This window comes from Oryctolagus cuniculus, chromosome 1, assembly GCF_964237555.1.
Source record: "Oryctolagus cuniculus chromosome 1, mOryCun1.1, whole genome shotgun sequence".
Classification (NCBI taxonomy): Eukaryota; Metazoa; Chordata; class Mammalia; order Lagomorpha; family Leporidae; genus Oryctolagus; species Oryctolagus cuniculus.
Genome location: NC_091432.1, coordinates 232,687,101 through 232,709,999, shown reverse-complemented (window position 1 = coordinate 232,709,999; position 22,899 = coordinate 232,687,101). Strand labels below are relative to the sequence as shown.

Here is a 22,899-nt window from a genome sequence, read left to right as displayed (position 1 = left end):
TCCCCACGGCAGCGCGGGTGCCCTGGGTGGGGAATTCGCGTGTCAAGGCCGCCCCCGGGCAGGGGCTGGCCCCAGCCCAGCAGCTCCCTCGGGTTCCCGGCGTCACCTGGCCCAGACCTCTACTGCCCTCTCTCAGGCCCCCAGCGGTGCCATTTCCGGTGCGCCCAGCCCCCTCCCGACCGCGAAGAAGGGAAGAGCCCGCGAGGCCTCGGCGCCAGGCAGCACCGCGCTCCAGGGTCGATTGCGTCGATCGCTCGCGCTGGGTTAGAACAGACGCAGGAAGCTGCGCTGGGGCGGCCGCATCCTGCACAGGCATCTTGTGAATTTTTTTGGAGAAGCCAGAGAAAGAGGAGTGTGCCAGTCTACTCATTCACCCCCCCTGCCCGGGCCGGGCCGGGCCGAAGCCCAGCACCAGAAACTGAATCCAGTCTCCCCTGGGGGAGCAGGAGCCCCCTGGCTGCCCCCAGAGGCTGGGGTCTGGAGCTGGAGCCAGGGCTCGAACCCCGGGCCTCTGATGTGGGCCCTGGACGCAGGACCACAGGCGGCACCCTGCCCTCCAGAGGCGCTGCTGGAGCCCCCCCCCCCATCTCAGACAACCATGCTGGGGCCCCTCCCTCGCCCAGCCTCGGCCTGTGCGGGCCTCCCCCGTGACGGACGCTGCGGCAGTGAGCGCAGACGGCGGTGCGGGCCGTGGGAACGCATCTGTGTTTATTGTACAGCCTGGGCGCAGACTGGCCGCGGGGCGACCCCAGGCTCCCAGCGCTCCAACACGGGAAACGCTGGCGGGGCCCTTCGAGCAACGCCACCTGCTGGCCGGGGAAGGAACAGGCCCTGGGAAGGACGCCCCCCCCACCCCCGCCCCACTGGGGGCTCAGGGCTTCTCCAACTGCCTGGGGGCGCTTCCACGGAGAAGGCCACGGCGGGCTGGGGGGCTTGGTCTCAGGACCCCTCCTCCTGACCCGTCCTCGCCGGCTCCCCCAGGACAGGCCACAGCGGGCTGAGGGGCTTGGTCTCAGGACCCATCCTCGCCGGCTCCCCCAGGACACGGCTCCCCCAGGACACGGCTCCCCCAGGACACGGCTCCCGGCAGGCTTGGCCGAGCGCGCGAGGGCAGCAGGTGACGACACGTTGAGGTATTTCTGCTTGTCATTGGTGCCCTGGGGGCGGGGCCGGGCCGGCTCTCCCAGGAGCGGGGCAAGTCGCAGGGCAGGCTCAGCAGGACCGGGGAGGGCGTCCCCACCGTGGGAGGTCCAACCCACGCCCCCTTCACGTCCAAGCTCTGTCTGCAGGACAGAGACCCTGGGAGCAGCCGGCCTCTGGGGTCTTCCTGGAGACACCGAGATGCAGGGGTGAGCGAGGCCGCAGGGGCAGGCACAGGGAGCCCTGCCCACCTGCGGCTTCCGGCGCCTCGGCTCCCCGCGTCGCCCCGTGCACAGCGGAAGACGTCTGCAGGCTCCATCCCGGCCCCAGGCTCTGACTCGGGGGCGGCGTCAGGTGCCAGGGACAAAGGCTGGGCCCGATCTAGCGAGAGGCAGGTCGGGGGACACAAGGCTGCCTGGGACTGGTGTCAAATGAAGGTCACAGAGTCCTGGTCGCTTAAACAAGCCTGCAGGGAGTCTATTTCCTGGCCTCGCACGGTGAAGCAGAGCCCTGGCCGCGGCGCCCTCCCGGCACGCGGGCAGACGCGGCCTGCGGGAACACCGGGCGCTCAGCCGGGGCCGCACGCGGATCCTGCCGAGCAGCCTGGTGGGAGGCGAGCTCGGGGACACGAGAGGGTGTCGGGAGAGGGAGGGGCCCGGCAGGGTGACCTAGGGGCGGCCCGCCGCGTCACACAGCGCGCGTCTCGGCCTCGATCTTCTGCTCCCCGTGTAGGCCGTCCGGGTCCTGGGGCTGCGCCGCGCTCTGCCGGATGGCGACCTCGGGGCCACCTCCGTACAGGCTGTTGAGGTAGGTCCAGGTCTCCTCCGAGATCTGCCCATAGTCAGCCCCTGCAGGGCGGGAGAGGCAGGCCTGGGCGGGGGCCGGGGGCTCAGGAGGGCGGGAGGCCCAGCACGGGCTCAAGTGCAGCACGGTCACATGGAGGCCACAGGCCCGGCCAGAGAAGCCCAAGCACCGTCTGCAGCTGCGGCCCCTTGCTGCCCGCGGGCGGGGCTGGCACACAGGCCAGGCCGGGCCGGCAGAGGGCGCAGGAGGTAGGTGGGGGAGAGAGCTGAGGCCCAGAGGACCTGCTTGGGACCCTGCTCCCAGACGGGGTGGGGGGGCGTGGAGGGGTAGGAGAACAAGGCCAGGCACCGGGGGGCCGTGGGCGGAGTGGGGTGGGTTAGGACGGGTCTGGGCAGCGGAGCTGTGGGGTAGGGGGATGGGGCAGGGCAGCAGGGGGCTGGGGGCAGGGTGGGGTGGGGTAGGAGGGGCAGGGCAGTGGGGGGCCATGGGTAGGGTGGGGTAGGAGGGGCAGGGCAGCGGGGGGCATGGGTGGGGTGGGGTGGGGTAGAACACAGCGCCGGCCGTGGGCGTACCCTGCTTCAGCTGCACGTGGCCGCCTCCTTTGGTCTGCGCGATCCTGCTGTTGTCGATGGGCCCGGGGGGCTCTGGAAGAGACGGCTCAGGCTCAGCGCCTCCAGGCCCCGCCCCCCGCCCCCCCCACCAGGCGGCGGAGCCCCTCCAGGGAGCCCCTCCAGGGAGCCCCTCCAGGGAGGCTCCGCACCGCACTCAGCGGGGGCGCCCTCAGAGCCAGCTAGAACCACGGCAGGTTTGGGACTCCAGCATGGGGGGCGGAGCCGGCCGGGCAGGCAGTGCCCTCCCCGGGCAGGCAGCGGCCCCAGCCCAGGCCCCTCCCCAAGCGCCTCGGTCTCATTTAACCCCAGCAGCCACGGGAGACGAGGGCTGTGTGCAGAGACAGACTGTGGGCTCGGCAAGTGTCCGGCTCGGGTCGCGGCTGGAGAAGGCCAAGGCCAGCACCTACACCTGGGCCGGGCTCGGGACTCTGGCCGTCGGCTCCCAACCACGGCACACCCGCCCACCCGGCGGAGCCGGCAAAGCTGCCCACTCCGACCAGCGGGCCCAGGCGGCAGTGGGGGCCCGCCCCTTCCTGAGGACAAGCGCCCTGAGCATGGGACCCACTGGCTCTGCCGAGCCTGCCAGGCCACGCTCTGGCGAGGACGACCACGTCCAGGCCGGAGCTCGGCCCTGCTGCTCCTACTGGGACCTCCGGGGATGTTCCCGCCTCTGCGGCTCCCAGGGGTCAGAGCCGGCGCCCAAGCCCCGCCCTCCCCCTCTCTGTGGTTCTAGCAGCTCAGATCTACGGCCCGGGCTGCTGCGGAGTGGGCACAGGAGGGTGGCCGCAGGGGACGGGGGCGGGGGGAGGGCGCCCAGCCTCCCCTGCAGGGACAGCACAGACCCCGCCCAGCCTCCCCTGCAGGGACAGCACAGACCCCGCCCAGCTCAGCTGCAGGGACAGCGCAGGCCCCGCCCAGCCTCCCCTGCAGGGACAGCACAGACCCCGCCCAGCCTCCCCTGCAGGGACAGCACAGACCCCGCCCAGCCTCCCCTGCAGGGACAGCACAGGCCCCACCCAGCCTCCCCTGCAGGGACAGCACAGGCCCCACCCAGCCTCCCCTGCAGGGACAGCGCAGGCCCCGCCCAGCCTCCCCTGCAGGGACAGCGCAGGCCCCGCCCAGCCTCCCCTGCAGGGACAGTGCAGGCCCCACCCAGCTCAGCTGCAGGGACAGCACAGACCCCGCCCAGCCTCCCCTGCAGAGACAGCACAGACCCCGCCCAGCCTCCCCTGCAGGGACAGCACAGGCCCCGCCCAGCTCAGCTGCAGGGACAGCACAGGCCCCGCCCAGCCTCCCCTGCAGGGACAGCACAGGCCCCGCCCAGCTCGGCTGCACTCACCGCTGTCCTTGCCCTTGACGAAGGCCTCCCACTCCCGGAACCACTGCATGCTGATGCAGTAGATGCCGCCGGGCGCCTCCTCGGCCTGGAACGCCTTGTTGAGCTGGGTGGGCGGGAGCGCAGGCTCAACCCCCAGTCACCCCGTCTCTGCCTGGCACCAGAGACCACTGGGCGCAGGCTCAGCCCCCACCCTCAGCCCCCAGTCACCCCGTCTCTGCCTGCCACCAGAGACCACTGGGCGCAGGCTCAGCCCCCACCCTCAGCCCCGAGTCACCCCGTCTCTGCCTGGCACCAGAGACCACTGGGCGCAGGCTCAGCCCCCACCCTCAGCCCCGAGTCACCTCGTCTGCCTGGCACCAGAGACCACTGGGGACATCTTGCGAGCCTCTCCCTGCAACTGCTTTTCCACTAAGCAGGACCCCGCGGTGGGCACTGCTTCCCTCTTATAGACCGCGTCTGGGCATGCCACTCGCTGGTCTTCTGAGCGCACCCTTCGTGATGGCCACGGAGCAGAGCCCTTGCTCCTTTTACCAGGCCCCCACAGCTCGGAGACGGGCAGCACAGCCCCGCCCACACCCCCTCGCAGGACCCAGCTCGGAGTCCCGCCTCCCAGCTTGCTTGTTCACTTATGGGGACCCCGGGCCCTGTCTGGGGGCCGCTGTGGCTGTCACACTCAGGAGGCAGAGGCCAGGGAGGGCCGGGCTGCTCAGGGGCCCAGCATCCCGCTCTGCCCCCAGCCCGCCCGCACCTTGATGAAGGTGTCGATCTCGACCCTCCTGCGCTTGGCCAGCGCCTCGATCTCCACCTGGCAGATGGAGCACACGTACAGGTGGTTCACGGCGGGGCCACCTCCAAACCTGCACAAGGGGCGGGGGCGGGGAGAGAGACGAGCCCTGACGGGGAGGCCGGGGCGGGGGGAGGGGGCGTGGGGTCCCGGCAGTGTCCCCTCTCCCACCCCCCTCCGCTGCCCAGAGGCCGGCCGGCCTGGAAGGCTCCTCACCTGTTGTACAGGTGCTCCCAGACGTTCTGGGGCAGGATGACGACCAGGTCGTCGATGTAGTGGTACTTGTTGGGCGGGATGCCTGCAGAGGGGTCAGGCAGGGCAGGCTGGGGGCTCAGCCCGCCCGCCCCGCCCACGCCCTCCCACAGAGGGCGCCTCACCTCCGTGGGAGCAGAGGAAGGTGTGGTTGGTGATGGGCCCTGGCTCCGCAAAGGTGTTGAACTTGTTCAGCCACTCCCGGGACACGTAGAAGCGCAGCAGGCTGGGCTCCCGCATGGCGGCCAGCGCCACCACCTGCTGCCGCTCCCGGACAGCCTCCTCACTGCTCTTCCTGGGGCGGGGCGGGGCGGGGCGGGGCGGGGCCGGGAGGGACAAGGAAGCAGCTGAGCCCGGGCTCCCTGCTGAGGGGGGCGCGTGCAGGGCACCGGGAGCCCACGTATCCACGCAGCCATCTCTGCACGCCACGCAGGCCTCACCGCCGTCCCACCGGGACCACCGCACTCTCATCCCAGGAATCCTGGGCGGGGCCCGTGGCGGGGCCCGAATCCTACTCTCCTGGCTTAGCTCCATCCAGCCCTTCCCGCGCCCGGCCAGCGCCCGAGCCCGCCCACCTGTAGAAGAGGACGTAGGCCTCGGCATTCTGCACCACCGTCTCGTGGACCTCGGTGACGTACTGGTCGTCGAACTCGTACCACTGCCCGTTGATGACATTCTGGCAGTAGGCGATGTAGTGCCCGCCTGGGGGGGACAGCAGCTACAGGGCCCGGGGTGGGGGACAGCAGGCTACAGGGCCCGGGGTGGGGGACAGCAGCTACAGGGCCCGGGGTGGGGGACAGCAGGCTACAGGGCCCGGGGTGGGGGACAGCAGCTACAGGGCCCGGGGTGGGGGACAGCAGGTACAGGGCCCGGGGTGGGGGACAGCAGGCTACAGGGCCTGGGGAGTGCTCGCCTCGGGGTGGGGGGGACAGCAGGCTACAGGACCCAGGGGGTGCCCGCCTGGGGGGAGGGGACAACAGGCTACAGACCCCGGAGAGGGGGGAAACAGGAGGCTACAGGACCCCGGGGGTGCCTGCCTGGTGGGGGGAAGCAGGCTACAGGACCCCGGGGGTGCCCACTTCGGGGGGACAGCAGGCTGCAGGACCCTGAGGTGCCTGCCTGGGGGGGGAGCAGGCTACAGGACCCCGGGGACGGGCACGGCGGGGGAGAGGCTGCGCGGGCCAGCGACCAGACTCACTGCCGGCCGTGCCGTGGTGGCAGATGACGGACAGGAGGTCGTAGGTGGTGATCTGCGAGGTGCACTCCTTGGCCAGGAAGGGGCGCAGGTCGAGGCCCTCGAGGGGGAAGGAGACGTGGCTGCTGATCTTGAACGAGTACATCACCTCGTGCCGGAAGCGCTTCAGGTGGATGCACAGGACCTGGGGGCGGGGTCAGGAAGGCTGCCCAAGGGAGCCAGGCCGCGGCTGGGGCCCGCCCGCAGGGGTCACCCACGGTTCCATCCAGGGGCTCTGGCCGGGCCCTCCAGGAAGCTCTCACTGGCCTGCCTGGCACTGACTTCCCTGCAAGGCTTCCCCAACCCCACTGAGCACTCAGCCCCGCGTGGGCGTGGCCACGCCTCCTGTGCTGGGGTCCTGCCTGCCCGGCACATCCGCAGGAAGGCTTTGCTAACACCTGTCCGGGCCTCGGCCTCCTCCCCACTGGGCTGTCCGCAGGGGCCCAGCTGACTCTCTCGAGGCCTCACGACCCCACGCCTGCTCAGGGGCCTCAGAAACGCGTGACAAATAAGCGGAGCCCACGCAGAGACCACTGAGCGCCGGGGGGGCTTTCACTGAGGCGGGGGCTCCGGGGGCTCCCTCAGCGCCGAGGGCACCCGATGTCACGCTGGCGTGGACAAGGAGCCTCCCACTCACCTCGGGCAGCCGGAGGACTTTGCAGTACTTCACTCCGTTCCGCAGCCTAGGGGGAGGGGCGCGAGGGGGTTGGTGTCCCGTGGGAGACGGAGGGGTCACCTCGGGAGGTCAGGGGGCAGGCGCACTTACTTCTTACACCGCTCACAGCTGTACATGTTGTCACCTGGCGTGGGAAGACCAAAGGCCGACGGTGAGCAGGACAGGGAGTGGCGTAAACACTGGGTGTGATAACTCCTGAGCACTGCAGGCCGTGGCCAGACCCCAGACAGACCAGGAAAACGAAAAGCAGACCTAGGATACACTTGACCCTGGAAACACCTGGACTCCAGTATGGATTTCATCAAAAACAAGGTGAAACCAAGGGGTGAGGGGCTGGGGTGGGCAGGGGCAGCCCTGTGGCACAGCGGGTCAAGCTGTCACTTGAGACGCCGGCATCCCCCATCAGAGCACTGGTTCAAGTCCCAGCCGCTCCCTGCGCTGCACCTGGGAACAGGAGAGGACGGCCCAAGCACTTGGGCCCCACCACCCACATGGGAGACCCGGATGGAGTTCCAGGCTTCTGGCTTTGGCCTGGCCCAACCTCAGCCATTGCAGCCATTTGGGGAGTGAACCAGATGGAAGACCTCCCTCCCTCCCTCCCTCTCTCTCTGTCTGTAACTCTGCCTTTCAAATAAATAATCTTAAAAAAAAAATGAAGCAACCCAAGGGGCAGCCTTCGGTGGACGAGCAAGAAGGGTGGTCCAGCCACAGCACGGATACAGGGGGCAGAAGGGGCGGAGACACTTGCTGCAACGTGGAGGCGCCCGGGGGACGCTGTACCCAGTGCAGTCAGCCGGCCACAGAAAAGGCAAGCATTGTGCAACCTCACTTCCACGAGGTCCCTAGCGCGGTCAGACAGGGCAGGAGGGGGCCAGCCGGGGGGGCCGGGATGGGCAGCTGTCTCTGCGGACAGGGTTTCAGCTCTGCAAGACACCGTGTTATGGAGAGGGACGCGGGGGTGCCCAGCAGCTGGGTTTGTGAAACGGTTAAAGGCGGGTGCAGTGTTCACTTGTACGTTATGTGTATTCTACCGCAACTGAAACCCCAAAGGAAAATGGTGTGCGGGAGGTCAAGCGTTTCTGAAGGTTAGCGAGGTGATCATCAGCCAGGAAACAGGCGGGCGGGACACACGTCGCCAATGCGCTAATGACAGCCAACCTCATCAACCGTCAAGGAAATGGACATCAAAGCACAGTATCGCTTTTGCCTACCAAACCAGTGAAAAAACAAGATGTGTCAACACCAAGGGTCACAAGGTGGAAGGGTTGGGAGAAGACTCAATCCAGGCCTAGGCTGGCAAGTGGCCGGGTGGGAACTCAACGGGTCCCACTTCTGAAGCCCAGCCCAGCCACACCTGTGAGCCGGGGCTACACCCTGGTGGCCCGAGGCATGGGTGCTGGGGGTCCCCTGCCAGCCAGGCCACTCACCCTTTAGCTCGTCAGCAGCGAAAAAGGCAGCGAGGCAGTCCTCCAGGGTGACGACGGGCCCCCAGAACCAGCTGGGGGTGCAGGACACCACGAACCTGCAGAGGCGGGTCATGACCATGTCACCAGGGCCTGGGCCAGACCCAGATGCTGGCTGAGGTCCGCCCAGGCCTCAGCCCCAGGAGGAGCCTGAAATCCCAGAGCAGGGGAGGGGGATGCGGCCAGCCTCCTGGAGGCAGACACCACGGCATCCTTGGGCGAGTAGCAGCTCCTCTCCCTGAGCCTCGCCTCCGTCCTCCGCGAAGGGGCCGGGGCACACGGCTCCTCCAGCCGGCCACTGTGTCCCTGGCATCAGGCGGGAGGGCTCCGGAGAGCTGACACTCTCCCTGTTGGCTCGGCCTGCGCCCCGGCTGCGCCCCCGCTCTAGCTGCTACTTGGTCACTCCCCTCAGGACTGTCCATCCAGGCTATCCCATAGTGCCCAAGAAACAGCCCCTCACACCACCGTTTAGCAAACTCCTGGGCCTCTGCGACCCCAGCTCCCTGCCCAGCTTGCCCTGGCCCTGCAGTGCCCGCGCGTCACTGTGTGAAGGCCGTCCTCGGCCAGGAGAGGGGGATGGGCCCCGCTCCTGTCGCAGTGGGCGGGGGTGGGCGCACCGTCGGATGTACTCCACGATGAAGGCCAGCCAGCCCTGAGCGGCGTAGCTGTCCCCGCAGGCGCCCGGCTTGGCCGGCACGTTCTGGTAGATGGCCGAGTGCAGCTTGGCCAGGTCCTCCTTGCCAGGAATGGGCAGTGACAGGTCCTGGAACGTCTCCACCGTGGTGGACACCTGTGGGGTTGAAGGCAGCCTGACGCCCACCCAGCCCCAGCCCCAGTTGGCAGGAGGGGCAGAGGGCCCGATCTCCAGACAGGGCACACAGGAGCCCCCCAGACAGACAGGCAGTCACCCCCAGGTCAGGGGGCCACTGGCAGCCCGGCCCTCCGTGTTCCTGGGCACCTACCCGGTCACAGGTGAGACACTGCACAAGGCTGAGGATGGAGCCATCAAAGATGTCGGAGATGACACTCCGGTAGTGCTGCTCCTTCCGCCTCCGGCTGCCGGCGCTCGGCACCTGGGCTGGGGGCACAGCACAGGGCCAGCTCCAGCCCCCACCTGCCCTGCTGGGGCGAGGCGCAGGCCCGGGCTCTCTCAGCCAGGATGTGGGGTGGAATCTACAACTTGTGACTGGGCACGCGACACCTCCTTATGCCTCAGTGTCGCTGTGTGTAAAATGGGCCCCCTCTGCCCGGGTCCCAGGGGTGCTGCGGGAGGACACAGCCCAGCCCCCGGGTGCTGCCCCCCGCTGGCCTGCGAACCTTTCTTGAGCACATACGACGGCCCCACCCTCACGGGGCTCGCCCGAGGAGGGCTGCTGGGCAGCTTGCCGTGGCCCCCGTGGCGGTGGGTGGGGCTGCAGGGGCGAGAGGAGCTGCGCATGTGGGCGTCGTTGTCCGGCTCTGGGGGCAGACAGAGGAGGCCACGGTGGGTCAAGGCAGCCATCCGCCGGGCCAGGAGCCCCCGGCCAACCCCAGCGCCTGTGCGAAGAGGACCTGCGAGCAAGTCCTAACAGGACTGAGGCCTGAACCGCTGTCTCCCCTGCCCTGCGTCCACCACCCCTGTGGGCCCAGCGCACGCAGGGGAACAGACTTGTCCCTTCCATGTCCAGCTGAGGGCTCAGGCTCCAGGGCTGTGTCTGGCTCCAGCCTTATCGACTAAGCAGACCTGGACATGCTGTCTCGCCTCTGGAACCTACGGGGTGTGCCTAGCGGGGGGACCTGCTCCCCACTGTGGCACCGAGCAAACAGGGCTGAGCCTCATCCCAACAGCCCCGCGAAGCCCCAGCTGTCTCCCACCTGGCGTCCGGCAGGGGCTGGCGGAGCGCGGTGATGGTGGCTGGGTCTCGGTGGGCTGCTCGTCAAGGGTGGCCATGGCCGTGTCCACATCCGCGTCTTCGTCCACCTGCTCCGAGTTTGTGCGCTGCTGGCCCCAGGAGAACTTCCGGTCCTTCATCCGCTCCTTCTCAGAGATGGCACGGCCCGCCTCGTCTGGGATCAGCAGCTCCGTTTCGGCCTGCGAGCCGCCCCCGCCACGCCCCTGCCCGTCACCCTCACCCCGGTCGCTGCTTGAGTCACAGGACAGGAACTCGTCCTCTGACGGGCTCCGGTCGCCCTCCCGCTTCTCCTCGGTGTCGCTCGAGTCTGAGTCCCGAGCCTCCGTCAGCGCGGCCACGGCCGCCACGGCCGGCTCCTTGAGCTCCTCGTGCAGCTGGTCCATCAGGCAGCGCAGGAACTCCTGGGTGTCCTAGAACCAGGGCCTGCATCAGCGGCCTCCGGGGACGGGCACCGGGGACAGCTCTGTCCTCACCCTCACCCTCCTGAGGAGGGCAGAGGCTCAGAGGGGCTGAGGGCTCCTCCCAAGTCACAGAGCTGAGAAGTGGCAGAGCCCCCACGGGCGCATGCCCCGAACCGCTCACAACGCTTCATGGGGGGGGAGCATCGCACCCATTCAGCCACTGGTCACCTGCTACCTGACCGAGAGGCCAGTGGGGCGGGCAGGGGGATCGCAGAGGGAGGAAGCAGCAGGCACTGAAGGTGGGGGCTCAGCGAGGACCCACAGTGAGCAGGCCAGGCCGGATAGCCCCCACACGCCCTCACCCGCCTGCCTGCACCAGGGCACGCCTGTGGCGTGAGCCCCTTTCCTACAGACCTGGGCACAACACAGACTAAGCTGCCACTGGTCCCAGGTGAAGGCAGGCTCCACTCTGACCACTGTGACCGGGTTGCAAGCCTGGCGGAAGCAGGGGCCCTGGCCCTGCCCTGGGAGGTCACAAGGTGGCAGCAGCGGCCAAGGCTGATGGCTGGGGTGCTTGGGGTGTTCTTCCTGGAGAACCTGGGCTGGGGCCAAGCCAAGCTCCCCAGGCGTCCAGGCAGGCGTCTGCAGAGGAGCTGGCCTCCTGGACCCCCACGCAGGGCAGGTCCCTCAGGCAGAGCCCGGCACTCTGAGGGTGGAACCTGGGGCTTGCTGGGCAAGTGGAAACACCCAGAGGCCACGTTCACTCCTTGTGTTTTGCTTGTAACACAAGTGCTGTGTCCCCTGGCAGATCCTCGGTCGGCTCGGCTGCACAGATGCGCCCTCCGCACCACGGCTGCTCCTGTCTCAGACTCAGAAGCGATCCAGGGGCCAGAGAAAGGGGTGCTGCTCCCGCACGCAGCTGCGCCACCCAGCAGTCATCCAGCCACGTGGCCGTGGCCTTGCCAGGCCCAGGGCCAGCAGGGTGCCTCATGCGGGGCGGGGAGGGGCGGCACCTGTGAGGACACACAGGGCCGCGCCAGGTGGGGGTGCGCGGGCGGTGCAGACTTCTCAGGCAGTAGCTGCTGCTGGGCCCTGAGGGTGTGCGCAGACGCGGCCAGCAGGGGGACGGTGCCTGCTGCCCCATCCGGGCCCACGTCCAGGCAGCACGGGAGGCAGGTGCGCAGGTCCAGCCCCTCCGGGCAGGACCAGCTGGGAACCCATTCAGCCACTGGTTACCTGCTACCTGTGCAAGGGGCGGGGACTGGACCACAGGACACAGCAGGGCCACACACGTGACCACTCTAGGCTATGTCTTGGTCTTAGGATTTTCATTCAACAGAGATATGGTTGATTTCAAAGGTGTTCTCCGGGTTGAAAGTAAGTTTAATCAAGTGTTTTTTTCATAATGAAGTCCCCCCTAGGTGCCACTGAGTGTAGTGCTGGAGGTGGGGACTCCATGTCCAGGTCGTGTGACCAGGCCAAAGGACTCGGCCCCCGGGCCTCAGTCTGCCCATCTGTACAGTGGGGTTTAACACCTGGGGGTCGCTGGGAGGCCCCCACGTATCCACACACATGAGGGGCTCAGGTAGTGAGGGCCTGGTCACGGGCCTGCCTGGCAATGCTGGGCTGCTGCCACCGCTGTCCACCCAGCCTGGCTTCCAAGTCAGGCCTGGCAGAGGAGGCCCCTCTGTGCCCTGGCAGCTTACCTGCTGGGCATAACCTCGGAACATCGGGTTGACCAACTTGATCCCGTGCGACAGGCTGGTGGGGACCACGTAGCTCGGCCTGAGGGCAGACACAGGCAGGCGGCAGAGCCGCTCAGACGCAGGCTGTCCTGAGAGCCCCAGGAGCCCTCACGCCTCCACGGTCGGGAGGGAGGCCAGGCGGCGGCTGCCCCAGCCAGGCCGAGAGAACAGACGGCACCTGCCCCCACGGGGCTGTGACAAGCCCACCGGAAGTCCCACTTCCCCTCTGGAACGGTTACTGTGCCTTTTCTCATTCCAGAGTAGCACGTGCTCATCACTGGACACCCAATTTCAGGTGAGTGCAGACCCGGAAGCAACACCAGCAAGGGCCCTCCCCAGGCAGGCACCACGGAGACCCCAGGGCCTTCTGGGAGAACACGTACACAGCACACTCGGGCAGAAGTGGCGACACACTGCCTCTGACGAGCTGCACCACATGGCACCGAACCTTCCACCCGGGAGCCGCCCAGCAGCCCCGGACCCTTCCCGGAGGAACCACCCACCCCACGCTCTGGGCCTTAAACCTGCAGCACACAGAGCCACTCCCGCGAGCACCCACTCGGCGGTTGCAGCCCAGACCTGGGACTGGTCCTGGAGGACCTCTCGGCCCCCGCAGATACCTGCCAACGGCCACCAGCTGGGACGGACACGAGCTTCAAATTCTGACTCACCTTCCACAGGCTGTGTGGCCTTGACCAGGAGCCTAAAGCTCTTTGCACCCCCGTTTCCCCACTTGCACACCAGGGATGGGCGCCCCCCAGGAGGTCCCCACTCACCGCTTCCTGTGCCAGACCTCAGAGACCAGCTTCTGGTAGCTTTTGCACAGAGCCGGCTTCTTGTCGGTTCGCACCAGGCCTCCACACTCCAAGAAGAACTGGGTCAGCGGAGGGCTGGGGGAGGGGGACATGGTGAGCCAGGCCACAAGAAGGGGCCCGTGGCATCGTTGACGAGGAGTGGGGTAGACGGGCGCAGCCGCTGGTGCTCAACCTGGCACACACGGTGGCCTCGTGGACCCTGACGCGGCTGCGGGAGACCCTGCCCGTCACAGGCTGGACTGGCGCTCCCGAAGCTCACAGACTGGGACCCCGGGGTGTGGCTGTGTGCGCACACAGGGTCTCACGGAGGGAGTCAGGTTAAAGGAGGCCCTTGTAAGAGGAAAGGGGACACACGTGTGCATGGAGGAAAGGGGACACACACAGAGACACCAGACACACGTGTGCACGGAGGAAAGGGGACACACACAGAGACACCAGACACACGTGTGCACGGAGGAAAGGGGACACACACAGAGACACCAGACACGCGTGTGCAGAGGAAAGGGGACACACACAGAGACACCAGACACGCGTGTGCACAGAGGAAAGGGGACACACACAGAGACACCAGACACGCGTGTGCACGGAGGAAAGGGGACACACACAGAGACACCAGACACGCGTGCGCACGGAGGAAAGGGGACACACACAGAGACACCAGACACGCGTGCGCACGGAGGAAAGGGGACACACACAGAGACACCAGACACGCGTGTGCACAGAGGAAAGGGGACACACACAGAGACACCAGACACGCGTGCGCACGGAGGAAAGGGGACACACACAGAGACACCAGACACGCGTGTGCACGGAGGAAAGGGGACACAGAGACACCAGACACGCGTGTGCACGGAGGAAAGGGGACACACACAGAGACACCAGACACGCGTGCGCACAGAGGAAAGGGGACACACACAGAGACACCAGACACGCGTGCGCACGGAGGAAAGGGGACACACACAGAGACACCAGACACGCGTGTGCAGAGGAAAGGGGACACACACAGAGACACCAGACACACGAGGGCACGGGGCGGGGAGGAGACGCTGCGAGGCCCGGCAGGCTCGGGGAGGGACCCCGACTTGCAGCCTCCAGGACCGGGGAGAGAACGTTTCTGTTGGTGTCGCCCAGCCTGTGGTCCTTTGTTATGGTGGCCCTGGGATCTCTCCCAGCAGGGGTCCTGCCAGGCCAGGGGACAGCCCTGTGACCAAGACCCACCAGCACCTGCTCCCCTATGGCCTAGCCTACAGAGACCTTCCTGCCCGCATGTTTTTAAAGTTGTCAGAAATTTAGTTTAGAAAAAACAGAACATATAGACAAGCAAGATGTCTTCTCTGAACACCCGGGCGCTCCTCCTTCCAGACTTTTCTACGCATTTCTACCCGTCCCCTCCCTCCCCTCTCCACATGGGACACGGAGTCCCTTCCAGGGATGGGCTCACGGGGTTGGCAACTTTATCCCCCCAACAGGAAACGCTGTCGCCCCCAGACAGGCAGCGCCACCTGCGGCTCTCTGACCCCGGCGCCACAGTCCCCAGGTTCTGAACACTTCCTGCTCCAAGAACCGCTGCTCCTGCAGCCCAGGCCAGCGCGCCACTGTGGACGCAGCCCCGTCATGAAGCCCCAGGACGGCAGGCAGCCCCGCCACACAAGCCTTCTCCCCGTCTCGGGGCCTCCTTGGGGTAAATTCCCACAAGACACCGCGGGGTCCAAGGGCACGTGTGTTTCTTAGGGATTCTGAGATACACATTGATGTCTGTGGACGACACGTGCAGCATGGCATGGGGGCCACTCCTCCACCCCCCACTGTCCCAGGCAAGGTGACCACCTACCAGTTGGACAGGGCCTGCAGGGCGGCGTTCATGTAGCAGGAGTTCCCAAGGTTTTTCATGCCTGTGAGGCCTGGGGGACAAACACAACAGAGGAGGGGAGGGCGCTGGCCTGTGGCCCTCAGCCCCCAGACCCAGCCAGAGGAGGACGGGCAGGGGTGCCCACCCAGAAATCTCCCAAGCATGTACAGGCGGCCCCTGCTCCCAACAGCTGTGGTTCCCTGAGTGGCTTAGGGAAACGGACGCCTGGCCTCTCCACCCCTCCAGGCCCACTGCCTGCACCACACATTCAGGGAGGCCCTGGTGCAGGGGGCTGAGAGGGGGAGAGAATGGCCAGGCCCCCCAGGCCCTCAGCTGGGCCAGCTGGCCCCCACGGGAAGTCACCACACCGTTCAGGTCACTGGTCCCCCCACGGCTGCCCGGTGCAGCAGACGGAGCCCCCGCGGGTGCCGGGCCCTGGAGGCCTCACCTCGGGGTTTCAGGTCGTCGTCCTCTGACTCGGATTCACCTTCATCAGCCACGGCTATGGGGACGGCTCTCAGCGGGTGGGAAGGCGGGGGAGAGTCCTGCGGCAAAGGCCCAGGGTGAGGAAACACAGGGATGGGGGCAGTGGGTAGGGGGCAGAGGCCCAGGAACTTCCGGGGGGCGGGCAGCCCAGCCCCACACCCCGAGCCTGGACAGAGCCCGCCAGCGCACAGGGCACTGCCGGGAGGGACGGACCTGGTGGCCCTGCCCTGGGAACTCCCTGACCTATAATTTTGAGCTGCAATAATGAATAACAAACTTACTTCATTCGTAACAAGTTTGGGAAAAAAGAAACAAAGAAACAACACAATCTCATTTCCTGTCCACGTGCACCTGCAGAGCCTATACTGCCAAGCACGTCTGTAACTAACAGAGTGGCACACGGTGCGTGCAAACACAGCCTTCTTGTAAAACTCATGAACACCTCGCAGCCACAGACCAACACAGTACCCGCTGGCCGCCTTTTTAAAAAGAGGACTGTTAGTTTTCATCTTCCAGGAAGGTAGAGTCATGCTACACACACACACACACACACACACACACAGGATCTTCCGTCTCTCAGTTTATCCCCAAATGCCTGCGACAGCCAGGGCTGGGACAGGCCAAAGCCAGGATCCCAGAATTCCATCTGTGTCTCCCAGGTGGGTGACGGGGACCCGAGCACCGGGGCCACACCTGCTGCTTCCCAGGACGCACTCTGATAGAGGATGCAGGCTTGACTCCAGCTTCCCCAGTGTCCATGTGGGCAGCCCCTGGCACAGCAGGGTTCCTGCCCCTGCCGAGGGCAGGCCCTCAGGGCTGGCAGGAACGCTCTCCTGGAGAAGCAGCCATGAGGACCACCTGTGGTTCCTTAGGGTGTGTTTTAGACCCGGAGCAGCCGGGGGCTGCCTGTGGCCTTGCTCAGCCCCCTCCATGGGGCAGGGAAGGGTCTACACGCAACCCACAGCCTGGGCCCATCCCAACCCCTGCCTTCCATGTGGACAGCCAGTCCTGCACACTCACTGCCTCACGGGGTCCTGGTGCGGAGCTGGGCTCAGCGAGCGTCTGCTGACAAGGTGCTAACCCAGGACCAGACTGCATGGGGGATGCACTGGTCCGTGCCCCACAGTGCTGACCCGACCTTCACAGTCCTCAGCAGCCAGACTGAGCCCTCCGCCCCCACTACCTGTTCAGAGAACGTGGGCGAGGATCCCCGTGGGGGGGCCGCCAGCCGCTGATCCAGGAACACCTCCTTCTCACAGGCGTAACACCACACCCGTAACGTGGTCAGGTTCACTGTCAAGTTGTGCTTTTTGGCCTAGGGGATAAGACCCAAAATGGAGTCAAGGATCCCCTGGCTGTACGGATGGCCCCAGCCTGCATCGGGGCTGCCTCCACCGCCCAGCCTCAGGAAGCCTCCAGGGAGGGGCTGTATGCCCAGCCTCAGGAAGCCTCCAGGGAGGGGCTGTGTGCTCAGCCTCAGGAAGCCTCCAGGGAGGGGCTGTGCGCCCAGCCGCTGCTCACCCTCCCGACAGGAACACCAAGGGCTGCAACCTGTCAGCCGGTGCATGTGCGCCAAGTACCCACACGCCCCTGGCTTCACTGCAGTCCCTCTCCTGTGAATATCCCCATTCTACAGCCCCAGCCACTGAGGCCCAGAGCAGGCAGATGGAGCTGGGAGGTGGCCAGAGCTGGGGTGTGAACCGCAGGCCGCCTGCCTGCAGAGCCCTGCTCTCAGCCACCACACCCACCTGTGCGTGAATGGTGCTGTGGTCAGCAAAGGACTCCCCGCAGCCAACGTAGGGGCAGGCGACCTGGGGAGAGGGGAGGGCAGCAGATGGCATCAACCCAGCAAGTCTCCGACCCCACCCCAAAGACGCCGCCCCTCTCCGCCCACCAAGACCTGCATGGGAGTGGGACCGTCACGCTGGGGGAACATGGTCTACACCTGCAGTTTGTGCTGGGCAGGGTGCCCTGGAAGACCACTCTCCCACGAGGAACCCAGGCAGGGTGCAGCTGCGGCCTGGCTGCTGGGATCCCAGACCTTCTCCCTCCACCAGAACCCTTTTTCTGATGAGCTAGTTATTGGGGCCAACATGTGTGGTGGGCAACCCTAGACTGCAGAACCATTTCTTTTCTTTTTTTTTTTTTTAAGATTTTATTTATTTGAAAGATAAATGTGACGCAGCAGGTTAAAGCTCTGGCTTGAAGCACCGGCATCCCATATGGGCGCCGGTTCAAGAGCCAGCTGCTCCACTTCTGATCCAGCTCTCTGCTGTGGCCTGGGAGAGCAGTGGAAGATGGCCCAAGTGCTTGGGCCCCTGCACCCACGTGGGAGACCCAGAAGAAGCTCCTGACTCCTGGCTTTGGATCAGCTCAGCTCTGGCTGTTGTGGTCATTTGGGAGTAAACAGTGGATAGAAGCCTTCTCTCTCTCTCTCTGCCTCTCCTTCTCTCTCTGTATAACTCTGACTTTCAAATAAATAAATAAATCTTTTATATATATAAAAAAAAAGAGTCGGGGAGAGAGATATTTTCCACCCACTGGTTCAGTCCCCAAAGAGCCGCGATGGCTGCAGCTGGGCCAGGCCAAAGCCAGGACACTAGAACTCCACCTGGGTCTCCCGCATGGGTGCAGGGCCCAAGTACTTGGGCCATCTTCCGCTGCTTTCCCAGGAGCATTAGCAGGGAGCTGGATGGGAGGTGGAGCAGCCGGGACTCACACCAGCACTCATATAAGGACGCCAGCGTCACAGGCAGCGGCTTAACTTGCTGAGTCACAACTCCGGCCTGGCACACGGGATGTGCAGTGAGTCCGGAATAAGCAGCGAGGTGGTGGGGGCCGTGGCGTACACGCCCCTGAGGACCCTGTCTGGGGCCTTGCACTTTCCCATCCCAGAGCTGCCCACCCTCCTCCCAGCTCCAGGGCCTCCCCTGCAGGCCTCTGCCCTTGGCAACCACAGCTGCCCATCACGCCCACCTGCCCGTCACACCCACCTGCCCGTCACACCCACCTGCCGTCAGCACAGGCAGGGGAGTCTCAGAACAGGCACCGTTTTCTGCATAAGGTTCCCACACCTGTCTCTGGAGGGGCTGTGGGGTCCCCCAAGGCAGGGCCAGGCCTCACATCCTGTGGTCCCCTGGGGGCCTGGACAGTGTCCCGCCTCGAAGTCTACTTCCCCCTGGCTGACAGGTCCGACGGGAGTAGCCATACTGGGTGCGTTCACCCCCGACCCCTGCGGGCCATCTCATTTATACCTGTGCTTTTTTTTTTTTTTTTTGGACAGGCTGAGTGGACAGTGAGAGAGAGTGAGTGAGAGAAAGGTCTTCCTTTTTCTGTTGGTTCACCCTTCAATGGCTGCTGCAGCCGGCACACCGCACTGATCCAAAGCCAGGAGCCAGGTGCTTCTCCTGGTCTCCCATGGGGTGCAGGGCCCAAGTACTTGGGCCATCCTCCACTGCACTCCCGGGCCACAGCAGAGAGCTGGCCTGGAAGAGGGGCAACCGGGACAGAATCCGGTGCCCGACCAGGACTAGAACCCGGTGTGCCAGTGCCGCAGGCGGAGGATTAGCCTAGTGAGCCCCGGCGCCGGCCTGTGCTGTTCTCTTGTCTAAAGAAATTTTAAGTAACGGCCATTGCTAGTGTGATTGTAAAATGAAACACATACTCGAGGTCCATTTGAAAAAGGCTACAGATGTACAAAGAAAAAAAATGACCTGTAATTCCACCACCCAGAGGAACCGTCAGCTTCCGACACGTCGGCTTTTACTCTTATTAACCGAGTCATCAAAGCACCACTGGGGCCCGGGGCCACACAGCCCATCACAGTACGGACCCCACGGGCGTGGCACAGGCCCCTCCTATGCAGGTGAGGGAACAAAGGCCGGGGAGGGGCAGGGCTCCAGGCCAGGCGCCGCCACCGCTCACTCGTGCACACAGAGACGGATCCTTCGGCGCGAGCCTTAGCCCACCTGCTCGCCTCTCTCTCGTCACTTTTACCACTGCCAGAGCGGCCGGCCAAGGACGCACTCACCCGTGGCCCTGTGCCCCTGCCCAGAGTTTCCGACGGTGCCCACGGGCGACACAGGAGCTACAGGGGGTTCCTTACCTGAAGACAGGCCCACAGGTTTGGTCCGGTGACACCACATGACTGGCAAGTTCCCTGGAGAGACAGAGTGGAGCGTGAGCGAGCGCGGGGACTCCGGTCCTGCCTGGAGGGCGTCGCACGCACGGCTCCACCCGCCTGAGGCTCACTCGCCCGCCGGGTCTCTGCAGCACCCCACCCACCCGAGCAAGCTTCCCCCGGGCACGGTACCTGTCACTGTTCAGATTCTTTTAATTTTTAAATTTTCAAGATTATTTATTTATTTGAAAGTCAGAGATAGAGAGGCAGAGACACAGAGAGAGGTCTTCCATCACAGGTTCACTCCCCAAGTGGTCACAATGGCTGGAGCTTTGCTCATCCAAAGCCCCGAGCCAGGAGCTTCCTCCTGGTCTCCCACGTGGGTGTAGGGCCCAAGGACTTGGGCCATCCTCTACTGCCTTCCCAGGCCACAGCAGAGAGCTGGATTGGAAGTGGAACAGCCAGGACTAGAACCGGCGCCCATATGGGATGCCGGCACGGCAAGTGGCAGCTTTATCCTCTACGCCACAGCACCGGCCCCCAGATTTTTTTTTAATCCTATGTCTGTAAAACATTTGAAATAAAATCATTTGAAATATAAACAAGCAGATCCCTCATAGACTCCCTCACCTTCCTCTCCACTCCTCTCCTCTCTCTGCCTTTTCCTCTCTATAACTTACTTACATATTTATTGGAAAATTATTTATTTGAGAGGCCGAGTTACAGAGAGGGAGACACAGGAACATTCCATTTGCTGGTTCACCCCTCAAGTGCCCACAGCGGTGAGGCTGGGCCAGGCCAAAGCCAGGAGCCTGGAACTCCAGCTGGTCTCCCACGTGGGTGCAGAGGCCCACGTACTTGGGCCATTTTCCACTGCCTTCCGAGGGCACTAGCAGGGAGCCGGATCGGGGGAGCAGCTGGGACTCGACCAGCGCTTAATGCGTCTCAGGCGGCGGCATAGCCAGCTCCTCCACCACGCCAGCCCCTCCACTCGCTTTCCTGCACTTCCTGAAGCCTCTCTCACCGTTCAGATCTGAGACACGTGGTCAGCCTGGGCTACACCTGTGAGGCCAGAGGACCTGGCACGTCCATCACCGTATCTGCTGACCACAGAAAGCACCCGGTTGCTGGTGGTCTGCTGACTGGGCCTCTCCTTGCCTACCCATATCTCTCTCCCCTTCTTGCTTTAATGACAGAACACGTGAGTCTTAACGAAGCTCACGGCCAGCCAGCTGCAGGCAACGTTGCCCAGCTCCCCTGTATCAGGGCTCGGGTCTCACCAAGGAGATGGCAGAGAGAGGGCTGCGTGCCACCTGAGCCGTGTGCCACCTCTGTGTGCCTCCTCTGAGCCGTGTGCCACCTCTGAGCCGTGTGCCATCTTTGCCCTTCTCTTTATTTTTTTATTTTTATTTTTTGACAGGCAGAGTGGACAGTGAGAGAGAGAGACAGAGAGAAAGGTCTTCCTTTGCCGTTGGTTCACCCTCCAATGGCCGCCACAGCCGGCGCGCTGTGGCCAGCGCACCGCGCTGATCCGAAGGCAGGAGCCAGGTGCTTCTCCTGGTCTCCCATGGGGTGCAGGGCCCAAGCACTTGGGCCATCCTCCACTGCACTCCCAGGCCACAGCAGAGAGCTGGCCTGGAAGAGGGGCAACCGGGACAGAATCCGGTGCCCTGACCGGGACTAGAACCCGGTGTGCCGGCACCGCTAGGTGGAGGATTAGCCTATTGAGCCGCGGCGCCGGCCTGCCCTTCTCTTACTATGTGCTGGAACGCAGATGTGATGGCTGGAGAGGAAGCAATCCCCTTGGAGTCAGACGAAAGCCACGTGTTGAGAAAGCAGAGCCCCATCTACTTCTGGCCAGTTCTGTGCGCACAGGGTCTCTGTTACCGCAGTTTCAACGGTGCCCTACATAGTTCTGTCTGTGCGTGTCTAGGACAGCCACTGCCAGCCGAGATCCTACAGCAACTGTGAGGTGGGCGCTGAGTGGGCTCTCGGCAGCAGCTGCGTGATCAGGCGCCGTCACAGGGAGAGCTGACACCTGCCGAGGCACTACGCCGAGCCGGGCATCCAGCGAGGCTTCGTACGCGGCCCCGGGAACTCTCGGCACCACCTGGGCAGCAGGCCCCACCAAAGCCTCCTCCTCACAGATGAGAACGGGGGCTCGGCGGCCTCCCTGTGCAACGGAGCAGCCTGGGCCCCCGAGCACCAAGGTCATCAAGCCTCCCCCGAGAAGGGCTGGGCGCCCTGCCCACCGCGGCCTCCACGGGAACTTCCCTCTCCCTCGGCCCGGACACAGTGCGGCCCCGCACTCCCCAGTGCACCTGTCCTGATGCGTTCAGTCACCTTCACTATAAACGCATCGTGTGCTCTCGCAGAAACTCAACGGTAAACACGAGGGGACTTCGAAAAGCTCGTGGGAAAGGAAGGAAGAAGATAAAATTGTATTGGGTTCCAAGAAACTGGAAGTCCAGGCCTAGCTTTCTCACGATGTGCACTCCCCACGTGAACACGCCGCGTGTGACCTCAGCAGGCCTAGTTCTCACAATGTAACTCCCCACGTGAACACACGTGTGTGACCTGAGCACACGGGGGCACCTGGGCTACGACACTGAAGCACGGCCATCCAGACACGCTCCGCACAAAGTAGATGAGATCCGGTCACACGACACAGCTTCCCGACACTACTGACCTATCTGTGGGCATCCACCTAAGACCAATCGGAGACCAGACCTCAGGCTCCAGGATGTCCGCGAGGTGTCCCACACCAGAAGCCATGGTGTCTGCATGGGTCCGCCATGGCAGACGTGTGACATGTGCAGTGTCCCACATGGCAGACACGTGATATGTACAGGGTCCCACACCAGACACGCGGTGTGCACACGGGGTCCCACACCAGACACGCGGCGTGCACACGGGGTCCCACACCAGACACGCGGCGTGCACACGGGGTCCCACACCAGACACGCGGCGTGCGCACGGGGTCTCGCACCAGACATTGTGATTTCTTCAGCCCTCCCCTGGCTGACTGCCCCAGCTCTGTTCCTGGGCTCATGGCTCGGTGAAGGCTCCGCCCCGAGGGCTGTAACCAGCGCATTCTCCGGCATGCATTTCCCTGGGTTGCAGGCTGCAGGGACCCCAGCCCTGCTACAGAGTGGTGGGCCAGGCGTCCCCACAGCACCGGGCTCTGAAGCTCTGAGCACACTAGGACTCCGCCTCTGCCCACGGAGAAAGGGTATCCGCCCTTTCTCAGGAGCCACGCCCCGACGACGGGGGCCACGCGTGTCCCCG

General features: G+C 64.9%; 1 protein-coding gene across 5 annotated transcripts in view; it reads right to left on the bottom strand.

Moving 5' to 3' along the window:
* Positions 1–688: 688 nt before the first annotated feature.
* The window catches only part of USP20 (ubiquitin specific peptidase 20), a 36,168-nt gene continuing 13,957 nt past the window's right edge, over positions 689–22,899 (bottom strand). For 3 of the 5 annotated variants that reach the window (XM_051829502.2, XM_051829504.2, XM_051829503.2), the window contains exons 4-25: positions 19,597–19,650; positions 17,240–17,302; positions 16,675–16,806; positions 15,454–15,550; positions 14,988–15,057; positions 13,118–13,231; positions 12,303–12,381; positions 10,158–10,605; positions 9,621–9,761; positions 9,266–9,381; positions 8,921–9,093; positions 8,268–8,362; positions 6,931–6,964; positions 6,802–6,847; positions 6,129–6,309; positions 5,506–5,632; positions 5,056–5,225; positions 4,895–4,976; positions 4,643–4,751; positions 3,895–3,997; positions 2,517–2,588; positions 689–1,988 (exon numbers count right to left, since the gene is read on the bottom strand). In XM_051829502.2, the coding sequence (XP_051685462.1) occupies positions 1,828–1,988; positions 2,517–2,588; positions 3,895–3,997; positions 4,643–4,751; positions 4,895–4,976; positions 5,056–5,225; positions 5,506–5,632; positions 6,129–6,309; positions 6,802–6,847; positions 6,931–6,964; positions 8,268–8,362; positions 8,921–9,093; positions 9,266–9,381; positions 9,621–9,761; positions 10,158–10,605; positions 12,303–12,381; positions 13,118–13,231; positions 14,988–15,057; positions 15,454–15,550; positions 16,675–16,806; positions 17,240–17,302; positions 19,597–19,650 (2,667 nt within the window). In that variant the 3' untranslated portion in view covers positions 689–1,827. The remainder of the gene's footprint in view (positions 1,989–2,516; positions 2,589–3,894; positions 3,998–4,642; positions 4,752–4,894; positions 4,977–5,055; positions 5,226–5,505; positions 5,633–6,128; positions 6,310–6,801; positions 6,848–6,930; positions 6,965–8,267; positions 8,363–8,920; positions 9,094–9,265; positions 9,382–9,620; positions 9,762–10,157; positions 10,606–12,302; positions 12,382–13,117; positions 13,232–14,987; positions 15,058–15,453; positions 15,551–16,674; positions 16,807–17,239; positions 17,303–19,596; positions 19,651–22,899) is intronic. The other 2 variants (XM_051829505.2, XM_051829506.2) reach the window with 2 other exon arrangements.